Source organism: Cricetulus griseus, chromosome 5 (assembly GCF_003668045.3).
Source record: "Cricetulus griseus strain 17A/GY chromosome 5, alternate assembly CriGri-PICRH-1.0, whole genome shotgun sequence".
Lineage (NCBI taxonomy): Eukaryota > Metazoa > Chordata > Mammalia > Rodentia > Cricetidae > Cricetulus > Cricetulus griseus.
In genome coordinates this window covers 175,355,917-175,372,916 of record NC_048598.1, presented here as the reverse complement: position 1 = coordinate 175,372,916, position 17,000 = coordinate 175,355,917, and the positions used below count along the sequence as shown (strand labels likewise).

Here is a 17,000-nt window from a genome sequence, read left to right as displayed (position 1 = left end):
CTGTTTCTGAGATAACCTCACTCTGGGTGATTTTTTTTCTCTAGTTCCATCCATTTAACTACAGATTTCATTCTTTTAATGGCCAAGCAATACTCCATTGTATAGACGAGCCATGTTTCCTTTAGCCATTCTTTTGTGGAGGGACATTTAAGTTTTCAGTTTCTGGCTTTATGAGGAGAGCATCAATGAACATGCTTGAACCACACGTCCTCTGTGGTAGGATGAAGTATTTGGGGTGGGGGCATATGTCCAAGAGTAGGTTGGTATAGCTGGATCTTAAAGTAGATTGATCCCTATCTTCCTAAGAACTACCACACTGATTTCCATAGTGGCTATATAACCACCACCACATCTCACCAGTGTCCTCCTTATGCCACATCCTCACCAGCTTGAGCTGCCAGATGTTTTATGGATCTTAGCCATTGTGACAGGTGTAAGATGAAATCTCAGAGTAGGTTTGATTGGCATTTCCCTGATGGCTAAGGATGTTGAACATTTAAGTGCTATTAATCTCAGCCATTTGAGATTCCTTCTTTTTTTGGGCAGCAGGGGTGAGGAATCTCTGTTCATACCCCATCTTAATTGTTTTTTTTGTTTTATTGATATCTAGTTTCTTGAGTTCTCTATATATTTTGGACACTAGACCTCTGTCAGATGTGTAGTTGGGAAAAATAATTTCCCATCCTGTAGGCTGCCAGTTTGTATGAATGATGGTGTCCTTTGCTGTGCAAAAGCTTCTCAGTTTCTTGAGGTCCCATTTATTAATTGTTGATCTCAGTGCCTGTGCTAATGGAGTTCTGTTCAGAAAGGCTTTTGCTGTGCCAATGAGTTCAAGGCTGTTGCCTACTTTCTCTTCTATTAGGTTCAGTGTATCTGGGTTTGTGTTGAGATCTTTGATCCCCATGGAGTTGAGTTTTGTTCAGAGTGAGAAGTATGAATCTCTTTACATTATTCTACATGCAATCAGTCATCCAGTTTGACCAGCTCCATTTTTTGAAGAGGCTGTCTTTTCCAGTGTTTCATATGTTTCTGACTTTATTAAAATAAAACAAAACAAAGCAGGTGTCCATAGATGTTTGGATTTATATCTGGGTCTTCAATTTGCTTCCAATGATTGACAGTTTCTGTTTTTGTGCCAGTACCTTGCTGGTTCTGTTGCTGTAACTTCGTGGTATTGAAATTGAGGGTGACAAGACCTCCCGCTGTTCATTTATTATTTGTGATTGTTTTAGCTGTCCTGAGTTTTTAGTGTTTCCATATGAAGTGGAAATTTGTCCTTTCAAGATCTGTGAAGGATTGTGGTGGAACTTTGATGGGGATTGTATTGGAATTGTAGATTGCTTTTGGTAGGATGGCCATTTTCACTGTGTTAATCCTATCAACCCATGAGTGTGAGAGATCTTTCCATCTTCTGATGTATTCTTTAATTGTTTTCTTCAGTGTCTTAAAAAGTTGTTTTTATCATGCAAGTCTTTCACCTGCTTGGTTAGAGTCACCCAAGGATGTCTTGTTATATTACTTGAGGCAGTTTTGAAAGGCGGCGTTTCCAAATTCCTTTGTCATCCCATTTGTCGTTTGTATATAGGAGGAATGCTGATTTTTGTGAGTTAATTTTGTATTCAGCCACTCTGCAGAAGTTGTTAATTAGCGGTAGGGGTTTCCTGGTGAAATATTTGGGGTCAGTTATGTATACTGTCATATCTTCTGCAAATAAAATATACTTCCTATTTATAGCCCCCTGATCTCTTTCTGTACTTTATTGAATAGTATGGAGAGAGTGGACAGCCTTGACTTGTTCCTGATTTTAGCGGAATTTAGTAATTAATAAATTCTGCTAAAATCTTTTAGCGGAAGATTGCTTTGAGTTTTCTCTTCATTTAAGTTGACGTTGACTATGAGCTTGTTGTGAACTGCCTTTATTATGTTGAGGGATGTCCCTTGTATTCCTAATCTGCCCAGTACTTTCATCATGAAGGGTGTTGAATTTTTGTTGAAGGCCTTTTCTGCATCTAAAGAGGTGAACATGTGGTTTTGCCTTTCAGTTTGTTTATATGGTGGGTTACATTTATGGATTCACATATGTTGAACCATCCTGGCATCTGGGGGGATAAAGCCTACTTAATAATGGTAGATGATCTTTTTGATATGTTCTTGGATTTGGTGTGTGAGTGTTTTATTGAGTATTTTTGCATTTATGTTCATAAGAGAAATTGGTCTGTAATTCTCTTTCATTGCTGGGTCCTTACGTGGTTTGCCTACCAAGGTAACTGTGGCCTCATAAAACAAATTGGGCAATGTCCCTTCTTATTCTATTTTGTGGAATAAATTGAGGAGTATTGGGGTTAACTCTTCTTTGTAAGTCTGGTAGCATTCTTCCTGAAAACCATCTGGCCTTGGGCATTTTTGGTTTAGGAGACTTTTAATGACTGCTTCTGTGGCACTAGGAGTTATAGGTCTGTTTAAATTGTTTATCTGATCTTGATTTGACTTTGGTAAGTGGTATGTATCAAGTAAGGGAAGAAGCCATGGGAAGGGGCTGGGAAAAGGAGGAGGGAGGAGCCTGGAGAAGGGGTGAGGGCATGCCATGCAGAGGGGAGGGAGCCATGGGGAGCAACATAGGGAGGTGGTGATGTCACAGGAAGGCAAGGGAGCCACGGGAAGGGGAGGGAGCCACAGGCAGGGGAGGGAGCCACGGGAAGGGGAGAGTCCTACTCACCAGGCTATAATGCATCCTTTCTGCTGGAGAGATGGCTTTATTTTAAAGATTTTTTTTTATCTGTTTGAACTTTTGCCTCTAAAAGCTTTCTTAACAGACTAAGCTTTACCAGAGCAATTACACTGAATGGCAAATTGCTCTCAGGGTGGAGGTCTGATTCCTGCATGCTGAGGTTCAGAATCAGGAAAGCCTGAGAGTGATGGGCGAGTTGTCTTTGTTTGGGGTCACGCCGGTGTGTGCCGTCAAATATTTGAACAATAAGCTGAAAAGGGTCCATTCAACTGTCTGCATCTACTTCCGAGGCCACTGAGAGCAGCAGGCAGCATCATGCCTACCTGGAGTAGCTGCTCAAGGCAGGGAGGCCTCCGAGGCTCTGAGCTCTGAACATAGTGGTAGGCACATAAAATCCCATTGAAATCCCATTGATGCATTCCCTTCCTCTGTGGACTGGAGCAGAGGCCACTCACCAGTGTCAAAGGTGTGACCAAGCATTGGAGGATCTAGGGAGTCTTGAGGAATGTGCTCTGAGTCACACAGCCTTGGGCATCTGTTCTGGTTAGTTAGACCCCAGCATCTGACAAGAGCAGGGGTCATCCGGGAAGAGGGGACCTCCACTGAGGAAAAATGCCTGCACCACATTGGCCTGTAACAAGTCTCAAGAGTATTTTCTCCATTCACAATGGATGTCGGGGAACACAGCCTAGGTGTTGGCATAAAATGGAAGCCTAGTGAGCTTTGATGAGCAAGCCAATCGCAGTGTTCCTCTGTGATCCCTGCTCCATTTGCTTCCTGCCTGGTGTTTCTGACTCTTCCTCCATGATGGCCTGTAAACTGTAAGAGGAAATAAACTCCTTCTTCTTCCCCAAGTTGCTTCTGGCCTTGCTGTTTCCTCACGGCAATGAAGAGCAAACTAGGACTGCATCCCTCTGGCCAGAGTAATAGCCCATACCACCTTTTGTATGAGGTTGTTTGGAAGACTTGTCTGTTTTTGTAACTGTTAACTATGACAGGGCACCGGGGTTCTTTGCACTCTGGCAAACACTGAAGAGTCTGTGCAGGTCTGTCTGTGGAGTTGGGAGAGGTACCAGTGAATGAGATGCCGTGTCTAAGCCTGCTTAGCAAACCCCTCCTCCGTTGGGCACTTAATGGGGTTACTCTGTGGTAGAAACGTGGTCAAGCTGGTCCACCTCATATTCCACGAGGATTCCGAAGGGTCATCTTGCTGTGCACTGGGATACCTTGTAACAACATGCTTTTTTTGTCTTTTACAGATAACAGACTGTCAGAGGTGGATGACCCAGTGTACGATGAGGTAAGATGACAGCATATTGACCCCAAATCATGGTATCGTCAACCATCTCTATTTATTGTCAATCATCTCTATGTGTATGAAATGTAGTTTCCTAACTGCTGGGAGGGTACAGGGAAAAACCTCATAATCCCCAAATTGAGGAAAAATTCAGAGTGCACACACAATTGTATAGACCTAGGTATGGGATGTCATGTTTTCAGATTATAAATGAATATTTAGCTATTATAGAGAGACATGAAAATATGGTGAATTCAAATAAGGGAATTGGTATTCTCAGGATTACTCTGCCATAAGAACATCACAGGCCCATTTCACAGACCTGCACACAGTCTCTGAAGCTTCCTATGTACCTGGTGCTGCCCCAACTTCCCTGTGCAATGTCCTGTGCAGCTACATGGTTACAGGGCCCTCCATCGCTGAGGTGGTCTAGGATGGCTCTGTGAAAGGGCTTAGCCAGCCAGCACCTACCTAGTGTGTGTCAGCAATATCGATAACTTTATTAGATATGGGGGCTTCTTGCTTGAGTACCTGTGGTCTCTAATGTAAGTCTTAAGGAAGCAGAAGATCTGCCCGGAGCTCAGTGATGTCATGTGGTTTTATAAAACTGATTATGTCCTCTTGGTTGCTTCCGGATGGGTGTCTGATGGATGACAGTAGGGAACAGCAGCAAACTGAAATCACAGCCACAGTGGGACTTCCGTCTGAATGGCCATGGAGAAACTGGGTCAGGAAACAGTTTCTGGATATGAAGAGTGGAATGCATGCCACACAGTCCCCATAATCTTCAAAGGCATGGTCTCAGAATTCAGGTCAGAGGCCCCCTGGACCTGAACTTGGTGAAGCCATTGGACCCTGCTCCTGGCCTCCTTGCCTCTCCCATGGCCTTACCTTGCACTCATAAGTTGAGTTTTGACTGGCTCTGTTCCTTGTGCTGTGTTGACATGTTTCTCCATTTCCTGGAGCATGTTTTCAGAAGGAGCCTGTGAGTGTTGAGTGCTCTGAGCTCTCTTCAGTGATACCTTTCCCTTGTATGCAGCTCCATCTGAGACGTCATCACCCTGTTTTTCTTTTTCTTCTTTTTTTTGTTCTTGTTTTTCAAGACAGGGTTTCTCTGTGGCTTTGGAGGCTGTCCTGGAACTAGCTCTTGTAGACCAGGCTGGTCTCGAACTCACAGAGATCCACCTGCTTCTGCTTCCTGAGTGCTGGGATTAAAGGCATTCACCACCACTGACCAGCCACCCCATTTTTCAAAAGCTCCTGCTGGGTTGGTCACTAACTGCCATGTTTTGTTGTTGCAAATCAGAATTGGAGTGGACACCTTCATCAGACAATTGCATTCACCTATGCAAAAGGAAGACTCACAAATTCTAGCCAAGAGGGAGTGAGCCCCAGCACAGTTAACTGTTCCTTAAAATGTGTGTTTGGTGGAGTAAGCTTCGAAAGAAACTGAACCCTAGATCCTGTTTAGTGTAGCATCAGAAATAGAATTTCACCGTTAAAACCACTCCATTGAGATGGTAAGGAGATAGGCTTGTGCACACACTGCGGGTCACATCTTGGAGGCCCTGACCTTGACCTCATGGAAACAGGCCTGTGACACAGGTTAGAGCAGATTTCAAAATCTGGAACTGCGATCATTTGATGTCCGGCTTCTGTAAGGCTGAGGATGTGAAGCAGAGGCCAGAGCATGGGTGGGGAAATGATGAAATGGGTTGTGCACAGAGCAAATTAGTGCTGTAGCCATGTGATGTAATCATAGCCATTCATAGCTATGTGATGTAATCGATCACAGCACCCTTCTGGCAGATGCCAGTGGGTGTCCAAGGAACCCAGTATTAAGAAAGTAAGGTCAGCCAGGCATTGGTCACACACGCCTTTAATCCCAGTACTTGGGAGGCAGAGGCAGGTGGATTTCTGTGAGTTCCAGGCCAGTCTGCTCTATAGAGTGAGTTCCGGGACAGCTAGAGCAACACAGAGAAACCCTGTCTTGAAAAACAAACAACAACAAAAAATAGAAAGAAGGAGATATCAAAAGTAAGAAAAAGCGAGGGTTCAGGCTGAGGAAGTGTCATCCTTACCAGGACCAGAGTGCCACTGGGTCATAAGCACATGTCCCCACAATGGGCTCAATCCAAGGTTAGCTTCTGCCTCAGTTTCCCCATCTAGGAGATGGGCATTACTGAGGATTCCTGACTCCTGGAGTTTGTTGAAAGACTGAACTTACACATAGAAAGTAATCCTACAACGTCTTTGTACATAGGAGAGCTCAACAGAACCATGATGAATATCTGTGGTAGTTAATAGGTGTTCGTCGCTCCTCAAGGGATTCTTCTGGAAGGTGTGTGAGAGTGGGAGGGAGGAGTAGGAGGGAGCACCATGGCGTGATCAACACCTTGGCTGATGTCTCCTCTAGATAAGGTTCTGCACACGGACTCTGCCCTCCTCTCCCATCAGAATGGCTGGTTGTCATCCCACCATGGGGCTATATTTTCCCAAAGTACATATTGACGGGTACCTTCGCACATGGCAGCCTCTCATGGATGTTTCTTGTTCGCCAGGTCAGCCGTCTGAGTGTCCAGCTGGGGGACCTCCTGAAAGACCACGGGTCACCCCTATTACCGGAAGCTCCCCATCCAGAAAAGTCCTCCAGGGCAGAGATCAAGAAGTCAGAGCAGCCCGAGGAGGTCTTGTCCTCAGAGGAGGACCCTGCTGGGGTGGAGCACGTGAGGAGCCGGACTTACTCCAAAGACCTGTTGGGGAAGAAGCCGGACTCAGAGCCCCAGGCTCCGAGGCTTGAGGACCAATTCCAAAACCGAGCCCCAGAGATGTGGGAGGAGGAGCAGAGCCCCAAGTTAGCAGCACAGGGACCCCCTAGTGGAGGCCTTCAGCTGGAAGTCCAGCCTTCTGAGAAGGAACAGCAAGGATACATCCTCACCGGAAATGAGTGAGTAGAGGGTCTGCCTTCTCTTTCCTGGGACCCCGAGACACTGGGGAGCAGCAGTGCCTCACCGAAGAGAGGAAATGGGTCTAGGTGTGTGTGTGGGGGGAGGGCTGCCCATCCAGGAGTGACCTTCTGGGCTTTTAAACTTAGTGTCAGCTTCAGGGGACCATGATCCGAAGCCAGGAAACACAGCAAGCTCTGCAAAGCCCTGCCTGCTTCTCTCGACTATCCTGTCCTCTGCAGGTAGGGACTCCCTGCTGGACAGACGAATCTGCAGAGGACTGCCATGGGTAGGGTAGCAAGATCTGGCCCAGGTTGTTCTCTCCAAGGAACACCCACACTCAGGGACAAGGGACAGCAGGCACAGAGCAGGACTTAATGTCCTCAAAGCATAGCTCTGTACCAGCTCCTCACTTGTCGGAACTCTTAGAATAACGTTCCCTGTTTCCCAACAAATCCTCCAAAGAGACCATTTAGAGGGAAAGTATTCTTCATGGTGACAGGGCACTGTGCTTTCTTTTTGATCTGAATTTAACAAGAGAAAGAACTCAAGCACTAAGTGCCAGAGAGTCAGCAGTGGTCAGCCTTGTTAATGAGCCTGATGCTCGATGTCACGCCTCATGAGAAGATGGCATTTCTTCATGTCATGGGGCAGTGTTTCAAAGGGAGGAAGGCATGTGACTGCGTAAGCTTGCGCACACACGTATGTGTGAGCACACATGCATAGAGATACATAGACACAGGTAAGAGTGCTCATCTGAGCATACACATCTGCGTATAGGTATTCGTGCACATGTGTGCAAATGCATGTGCACAGGTGTGAAGGCTCAGGCATTCCTTCTTTCACCATGGAGCCCACCACTCTTCATGCTGACTGCTCCGTGGGAAAAGCTCAAAGCAGGCCCCAGCTCTCCTGAGAAGCGGCACAGTGGAACCTGTGTGGTTTTCACTGTCCATGTATTGCTGCTGGAAACATTAAACTTCCTTGGTGGGAGTCAACCGCTAATTGACAGACAAGGTTTATTTTAAGCTCAAAACAGACTGTTACTAAAAACAAGACTATCCTCAGCCATTGCCAAGCCGCCCTCTCATGACTGTGGCTGAGTGGTAGCAGCTGCAACTTCAGGAACCACCCTGCCCCACATTCTCTGCTTTTCTCTGCTTCTTCCTTTCTCTAGAACAGAGTTCCCCTTCTTCACCCTTGTCTGTCCTCTCGCTCTCTGATGGGTGCTGGGGTGTCCACCTCCTCCCACATAGAGGATACATAGGGTACTTAGAACATGCCCCACAGGGGATGTGGGACACAGCTCTACACTTGGGAAACCACCATAGGTTGCTCACCATGTAAACTATTCAACAGGAAGCCACTCATCGACTCTAACACCCCATGTATGGATGATGTCCACTTCCCTGGAAACCACTGCCACACACACACACACACACACACACACACACACACACACACACACACACACACACAATGTTTCTGTGTGTAGGATTGTGTGCTATTTGGTACCTTGAGCATTATATTTGTATTGTATACTAGATATCGTATGCCTCGCGTTCTGTGTGTGCATAGTATGTTGTGTGACTTGTGTGTATCAAGTAGGGTGTCATGTGACGTGGATATTGTGATATATGTGTGATATGTTGTGAGCCTTGTGGTCTGTATGTGTAATGTGGGGCCTCATATGTTATCCACATGTTCAACACTGTATGTTGTGCACCATGAGGACACGTCATTATCCTTTCTTAGCATCTCCCCTTACATCAGAACACCAGTGTCCTCAGGGTTGAACTCTCTGACGTCAGGTAGCGTGTCCCGTGTGCAAGGACCAAAGGCCCTTCAGCCAACACACTGCCCTGACCTCAGCTGCACCACAGGTAACAGACAGGCATCTTTTTGAAAAATTGTCACTTTAGGCTCTTCCATATGGCAACCAGTGGTTCCCCCAAGGAAAAACGTGATTGGTGCAGTGGTCTCTCCACCTTTCGGATGGCATGTTCTACTGATGGCCCAACATCAAAGCCATCCTCAGAATGAAGAGTTAGGCTGGAAGGGACATAGTTTCCATGAAGCCTTAGCCCTCTGTTGAGAGGGGGGCCTGCCAGATCAGGTCATTTTCTCTACTGGCGGCCTTTGTCCAGGAGAAAATGCAGCATTGTTACACTGTGGTTTTTGTGTTGGAACCTTCCTTGTCCTCATTCCTTCGCCACACCTTTGAGGCCAGTCAGGACAGTTCCCACTATACACAGGAGCCGCAGAAAGACCATTTTGCCTCTGGCTGACTGTCCTGCCATGCCTTGTCTTTGGTGGGTTCGGGTGCTGGCAAGGATCCTGCAGGTCCTGTTGCCAGCACTGGCCCTGGAGATGGTACTTAACCTCACTACTTCTGATGCTCCCTTGTGAGTTGTTACATAGGGTCTGAAGGAGAGGCAGTATCTGTAGTCTCTCCAGATGGTGCTAAGATTATGTTGTTCTGGGCCTCAGGAGGGGTTGGCAGGTGGAAACTAGTGTGGGGCTGACGAGTGAATTACTTCCCCAAGGAAGAGGAAATCACCTGCTAAATTTGGCAACTGTGTATCGATGCCCCCATCCCCAACCCAGCCACATAGCCATACCTACCTGGAAAAAGACCATGAAACCAGTACACTGCTTTGGAAGGGATACTTGTGGCTAGGTGAACAGGGCAGCTAGAAGGAGAGAAGGTGAGTGTCTTAGTTAGGGGTTTCTAATGCTGTGAAGAGACACCATGACCATGGGCAACTCTTACAAAGGAAGGCATTTAATTGTGTGGCTTAAAGTTCAGAGGCTCAATCTGTTATCATGGTGGGATATTGCACGGTGCAAGCAGACATTGCAGGGGAGAGATAGCTAAGAGTTCTACATCTTGCTCAGGCAACAGGAAAAGGTCTGTCTCACTAGGTCTGGCTTGAGCACATATGAGCCAAAAGCCAAAGCCAAAGCCCACCTCCACAGTGACATACATTCTCCAACAAGACCATATCTACTCCAAGAGGGCCACACCTCCTAATAGTGCCTCTCCATTTGGGGGCCATTTTCTATCAAATTGCCACAGTGAGCCACACATTTCGTACACCCAGAATTGCATTGGAGGCGCCACGTGGGCCGGGAGACAGAGCAGCTCCAGCTAAGAGGAAACAAATAGAAGAAAATTTTCACTTCCCATGGAAGTTCTGGGACTCAGCCATGATCAAAAGGTTCTCACTTCACCTCTATCTTGAGATATCCCTATTCTTACCTGCTGCTTTGTCAATGGGCTGCAGGCAGGCTTCATCAGGGAGTGCTGTCATGACCTGGGCTCAGTATGGGAGCCAGGCAAGTACGCACACTGCTTTATTCCACTAGTGCGAAGAGTTAAGTAGTCCAGTAGTCCAGATTATGCATGCTATCTGGAGTGGGAAGGTCTCTTAGAGGCTACACTGAGGATCATTCCCTTCCAGAAAGGCTTGTCTCACTCATACTCACTCTCCTGAGACTGATCTGTGTGTGTGAAGCACTGAGGTCATGCCCTGTGGGCAGATCCAAAGGTTCGAGTCAACGGGGCTTTCAGTTCAAGTGTTCAGACAGACTCAGCCGTGTGATTACACAGTGGTCTAATACTGTGCAAGACATGGCACAGTTAGGCTGTGCATGCTCGGACAGCCATGTGAGCCCCGGGGATCTGAGCCAGGCCCACCAGAGCTCGGCAGCCTTTCTTCTCCTTAACACCATCTGCACAGCTCTGAGGTTGCTGCTCCTCTTGCAGGCCTGCTGGGGATTTACTGTAATAGGACAAGCTTAGGCTCACCTGGCCACTGTTGCGGGGACACATTGGCTGTGGTGTTTCATACTGCAGTGGGAAGGAAATGCGGGGGCCACCTGCGGTGGTGTTCCCGTGGGAAAGCAGGAGCATGCTAAAGTGGGGAGGAACCAACTGGAGGATGGTACAGCTGCCTCAGGAGATGTTGAGGAGTCAGCCGGTGGAAAGGGGTGCCATGCGTATTAAGAACATGTAGCTCTAGTATACACGGGAGTCATGTCATGTGAGTTCTAGCGTGTGCTATTCACACACATTACGGCGTGTTCTCTATCCTGTGTTCTTGGGTGTATATGTGTGTATGACGTGTATCTGTGCGTGTTCTGCGTATGATGTGTTTGTCTGTGCATGTAAATCAGATGAAGGACTGAGAGTTACAGAGCTATGTGAAATTAAAGCAGGACTCAAATGCATCCTGCATCCTGAGACAGCCACACTTGGAGTTCCTGAGCCAAATAAAGCACACTGGCCACCATCGACATTTGTCTCCCTCTGCTTCTTGACTGTGGGTGTAATATGAGAAAACTGCCCCACACTGGTGCCGCTATGACGGCCCACACCCTCCAACTCCAAATCTGAACAAACTCTCCCTTGCTTGCCTCGCTTTTGTTGGGTATTTTGTGACAACACTGAGGAAAATGACCATCGTTTAGGTCCCTAACTTTCAGTGAGATTTCAAGTAAATAATGAGATGTCCGAAATCTGGCCCCAATACTAAGAGGGTGTGTGAAGGGCTGTCCTTGATGGCAGATATGATGTCCGGTGTGTAATCAGAGTTCTCACTTGGTCTAATTAATAAACCTAGTGTCAGACAGAGAGGAAAATGCTGAGAGATCAGAGAGAATAAGGAGCAAGCTGCAGCAACACCTGGCCTCCTTAGCGTCTCAGCAGACAAGAGAGACAGTTCCTGTTTCTACACACCTATATTTTTTCAGACATTTCACTTCCTGTCTGTACAGACCTCCAGATCTCTATGGTTAGCTAGTGGCTGTTGCTGGAGCTTCCCGTAGCCATTTAGCCCCAAATAAACACACAGACACTATATTAATTATTAAACTGTTGGCTGGTGGCTTGGGCTTCTTATTGACTAGCTCTGTCTTAATTATTAACCCATAACTACTAATCTATGTATTTCCATGTTGTCTTGGCTTACCAGAGAATGCCTGGACCTGTTACTCCTTTGGCGGCCTACAAGGCGACAGTTTATGGCGGGTTCTCTACCTACCTTTCCCAGAATTCTCCTAGTCTCCTAGTCCTGCCTATCTTCCTGCCTTATTGGCCAACAGTGTTTTATTCATCAACAAATAAGAGAAATATATATACAGAAAGAAGTCCCCCATCAAGTGCCAAGCTCCTTCTCTAACCTTCAGACAGGCTTTATTTGTACAAACAAGACAGCACCACAGTGGTGGGTACTGTCTTCCATATGACTTCAGCTGGACTGGAAGTAAGAGACAATAACAGATACCAGGAAAGGAATGTGTGAGACACTGCACATACTGACTCTCCCACTTTGTGAAGTCAAAGTGTACATGGAGGGCAGTGGTCTAGGGCAGTGCTGGATTCCTGCAACTTCCCTGGGTAGCTTCTCCTTTGCATGGGGTTAGTTAACTGGTGTGATGGTCTTTGACGAGGGATTTAATTTCTTTAGCCTTTGTTTCTACTTCCTTAAAACAAAGTTAGACAGAGTGTGGTGACACACACCTTTAATCCCAGGACTTAAGAGGCAGAGGCAGAATCTCCTAGTCTGAGGGCAGCCTGGTCTATGTAGAGAGTTCCATGTTAGCCAGGACTACATAGTGAGACTCTGTCTCAAAAATAAAAGAAAACAGGATTGAGTAGCCAGACATGGTGATTCTTACTTGTAGTTGCAGCTCTTCACGAGGCTGAGGAAGAGGCATTGCTTGAGGCTAGGATCAGGGACAGATTGGGCAGCATAGCAAAACCTCTTTGCAGAACAAATTACTAACTAAAACAGTTGGTAACAGTGCTGTAAACATGCTGTGAGACACGTGTGTGACAGCTGAGTTCAGTGACAGCACAGAGAGCCTTCCAGAAGTTTCTGCTGTTCTTAACATTTCTGATCCTAAAGTTACTTTTGTCATCCTCTGATTTTTATTAAAAAAAAAAAACCTATGAGTGCATAAGTGCTTTGTCCACATGTGTGTAAGTACCCTGTGTGTATGCCTGGCACTCACAGGGGTCAGAAGATGACATGGGATTCCCCGGAACTTGGATTAAGGTGGCTGGCTGCAAGCCACAGTATGGGTGCTGGGAACCATCAAGGCCTCTTTTCAGCCTGCTAGTCTCTGTTTTAACAGCATCACGTTACTCTGTGGCCTCTTGGTCACATGATGTTTTCGTTGGCGTTTACTGTTCATTCAGACTCTTATTTGGGTGCTGTGAGGCTGTGTGGGAGCCCATGAGCTTTGTGTATATGGGGGTCCACATGTTTTATTTGTGAGTCTATGTTCAATGCGGAATTGGGGTGCCCATGTGGGATTTACATGGTAGTCCACATACTACGTTGCAGGTGATGACATCCATGTACTGTGCTTGCATGGAAGCCCGCCTGGCTTGGGTGGGACTTCTCAAGCTGTGCTTGTGTGCAAGATCATGAGCTGTGCTCAGCATGCTTAGTGCCACTGGGAAGGGCTTTTTTTGTGGCAGCATGATTATCAACACTCTGGAGTCCTCCTGTTTTGGTTATTTGGTAGATATCAGGAAGCAGTCCCTCTTAGAATGGTTGAATAGCAGCATTAAGAGATTTCAAAGCATGCTGCTTTCCTTCAGACCCAAAACACATTAGAGATAGACCTCATCTTTATCTCTGAAATCTTTACTGCTTATTGTGTGTTTGTTGGGGGTTGGGGAGTGGGGTGGTGGTTCTCAAGGCTCTCCCATCCGTGAGCCCAGCTAACAGCAAGTGTCAGTGACTGCTGTCCTCCAGGTGATCAGGGTGGCAGCTGCCACATAGAGACAGCCAGAATTGCTCTGTTGAGTCCTCCCATTGATTTTCCAGATTAACTCCAGCAGTTTCCGAAGGAAGTTCTGACCACAAAATGACAGATGATGGCTGTGTATTTTAAAATATAGCAGAGATAAGTGCCTGCTCATTTGAGCACGATCTGCACAGTATGGCTGAATGGAGAGTGCCCTGCCTGCAGCTCTGACAGTGACGGGGAGGCAGGAAAGGGACAGCTTGCCTTCACTTGTGGTTAGTGTGGTTGGGGTGTCTGTCTGACTGTGGAGGAAAAGGGCTTAGAGAGGGATTTGATTCAGTGAATTTCATCTTCAAGGCCCTGCTAACTAGCTTTGCTGTGGATTATAGCAGCCATTTTCCCTATCCAGGGCTGAGAAGGTCGTGAGGTATATGGGGATAGGGCCATGACACAGCCAGCCTGCCCTTCAACTTCGCACTCTTTGGCAGTAAATAATCTGGAAATGAAATTAGTGTAAGTAGGTCCAACCCAAATTGTAAAGTCAAAGCCAAGTCACCATGGAACTTTGCAGTTAAAAATCTTAAAAAGAAATGGCCCTTACTCTCTACAGGTTTGAGGTCTGGGTTGACACACTGACCTGGGAGACCCTTGGAGTGACCATCCAAAGGCTTCCATCAATGTGCAGGTGAATTTTAGGTAAAGGAGTGGTGGTGGTAGGGCCATGGTTTGTGACTACTAGATGAGTATAGGTGATAATTACAAGCAAAGGGGATCTGGGAAGGTGGGACAGGGAGAGTGTGCTAGCTAGTTCTATGTCACCCTGAAACATGTTAGAGTTGCTTGGGAAGCAGGAACCACAACTGAGAAAGTTTTCCTGTCAGGTTGCCATGAGGGCAGGCTTCTAGTCCATTTTCTTGTTTGGTGATTGATGTGTGAGGGCCAGGCTCATCGTTGGTGGTGCTATTCCGGTGATGGTATTCTATACCAGTGTGCTATAAAAAAGCAGACTGAGCAAGCCAGTAAGCTATTTTCTTCTTGGGTCTCAGCATCAGCTTCTGCCTCCAGGTTCCTGCCCTGACTCTCCCTAGTGATGACGGTTATGTGGAAGTATAAATGAAATAAACCCTTTTCTCCCCAAGTTGCTTCTGGTCATGGTGTTTTATTATGAAACCCAACTAAGATAGAGACTGGTACCAGGAGTGGGGTAAACTTTCTCAGTTGAAGTTCCTGCTTCCCAAGCAACTCTAGCCACCCCCTCCCCCGCCCCCATCTCCATAAAGCAGCCTCCACTCAGAAGTCCTGTGTAGTAGGCCCACTTATCTGGACTCACTGATGACCCCACAGCCATCCCACCTTCATCCCCAAATGATCTGACATCTGACTTCCTCCTTACCACTCTTGTCTCTGATTATTTTCCCTGCTGCTTCCTTAAACTCTGGAGGCTTCCCAGTTGTCCCCCCACCCCCCGCCACCCCACCCATCCCACAGCTTCAACAACTGTCCCTCAGCTAACTCTCCATGATTACCCGGCTACCAGTCTGCAGTCTCATAGGTTACAGTCTACTCAGCACAAGGCTAGACCTCCCCGTGGCTCCTCCACCTCCATATCCTTGGTCAATCAGGTGATTACTCTGAGTGGCCTTGAGATCCTGCAAACCCCAGATCTCACCTCTTGGCTGCCATGGTCACCTGTACACAGCCTCCACGTGCATCGCAGGCTCCACGCTGTCCTTAAAGAATCCCACATGACACTCATCTTGCCCGTCTCATCCTGGCAGGCCCATGCTTGCCCCCGCCTCGCCCTGATTTACCTTCCTTGTCACCTGACCTCTGTTCCTGCCCTTCTCGCTGTCTGATGCCTTAGATGGGCTGCTGGTAGTCTTAGGTGGGCCTTGACTACGGCAGCTGTCTCTTTAAGTCTTCACATTGTTCCCCAGTGTCTGTGTCATTTCTCGGTGGCTAAAGGGCACCGGTGACTCATCTTAACAAATTAAATACACAGGACTCTCTTTCCAGATAGTCACATGGCACTGGGGGGAGGGGCGGTGGTGGTGGTACATCGGTGATTGGATTTGGGATTACACCATGCACTTGTTGTGACATGATTGGATTTGGGGTTACACCCTTGCACTTGTAGTGAATGACTTGCTTCTGGCTGTCTCTAAGTCCCGGGGAGCAGCGACGGTTACCCTATCCTTTCTATATGTGCTGGGTTGAAAAGGCAGCAAAGGCCCCAATGACCAAACAGCCCTTTTTCTGCTCTAACAACGTGAATTAAGACATCCCTGAAGCGTCACTAACAGGATTTCACAGACAGCTGTGAACTGTGAAATGAATTCTGGTGCTCAAGGTTGGTTCTAAGAACCTACAGGCCCACTGGGTCCTTGCTTTTCTGCTTCACAATCAAGCTGTTCTCCCTGTGGCCTGCTGGGGAGCCCACAGCCCCAGCAACCCCACCCCACCCCGGGGGGTGGCCAATTTCACTGCAGGAACCCCTACCTACCATTTAAGCCCGCCCACTTGGCATGCCCGTGACTGGTGTGTGTCTGTGTAGTGTTTAAATACCCTCTCCCCGGCATTCTAACTCACTTTAGAAATGAATCTGTAAAAAATGGCCGTTTCCTTTGTTCGCTTGACGCCACCCAGCAATCTGATTTTCGGCCTCTGCTCCTCGTTCACTCTCCTCTGTCTCCTTTCTGTCCCCCCCTCAAACCTCTTTATTATATTTTTATTGAAGGCTGAGATGAGCCTGTGGCAGCATCACAGGCTCATTACACTTCCTAACAATTCCATTTGCACCGTATTGTCTGTCTGATTGCTGGAAAATCAGGTGATTCATCACGCCTGAGGAGTCACATGATTCCCGGGGCAGAAGTCCCCGAGCAAGCCTTGGTAGAGAACATCAGGCACCTAAGCTGGGCTTGCATCAGAGAGCACCCTCAAAGGAAGGAGTGTGTGTTGGGAAGCAGTGGCCCAAGTGTGGTGTGCAAGTAGGAGAGCAGTCCACCACCCCTTCAGCTGGGGCTTGCCTGTGAGCAAAGATTCTCAGGGAAAGTGAACATTGGAGAATGGGCTACAGTGGGCAGCAGTGTCCCCTCCTCTTGAGAATCGGATGTCTGCCTGGGAGCAACTGCCACTTTGGAGGGTAGCTCCTGCTTGTGCAACAGACAGAGGGGAGGATAGTAGCCCCAAGCAGGACATGTGTCAAGGAGCAGTCCATCTCCCAGCACGGGGCATGCGTCCAGTACCAGAAGCCCCCAAGTGAGCC

General features: G+C 47.4%; 1 protein-coding gene across 1 annotated transcript in view; it reads left to right on the top strand.

Moving 5' to 3' along the window:
- Nucleotides 1-17,000, top strand: part of Ptprn2 (protein tyrosine phosphatase receptor type N2) — a 680,302-nt gene that overhangs the window by 295,143 nt on the left and 368,159 nt on the right. The window contains exons 7-8 of the mRNA XM_027417041.2: nucleotides 3,988-4,028; nucleotides 6,587-6,972. Coding sequence (XP_027272842.1) covers nucleotides 3,988-4,028; nucleotides 6,587-6,972 — 427 coding nt within the window. The remainder of the gene's footprint in view (nucleotides 1-3,987; nucleotides 4,029-6,586; nucleotides 6,973-17,000) is intronic.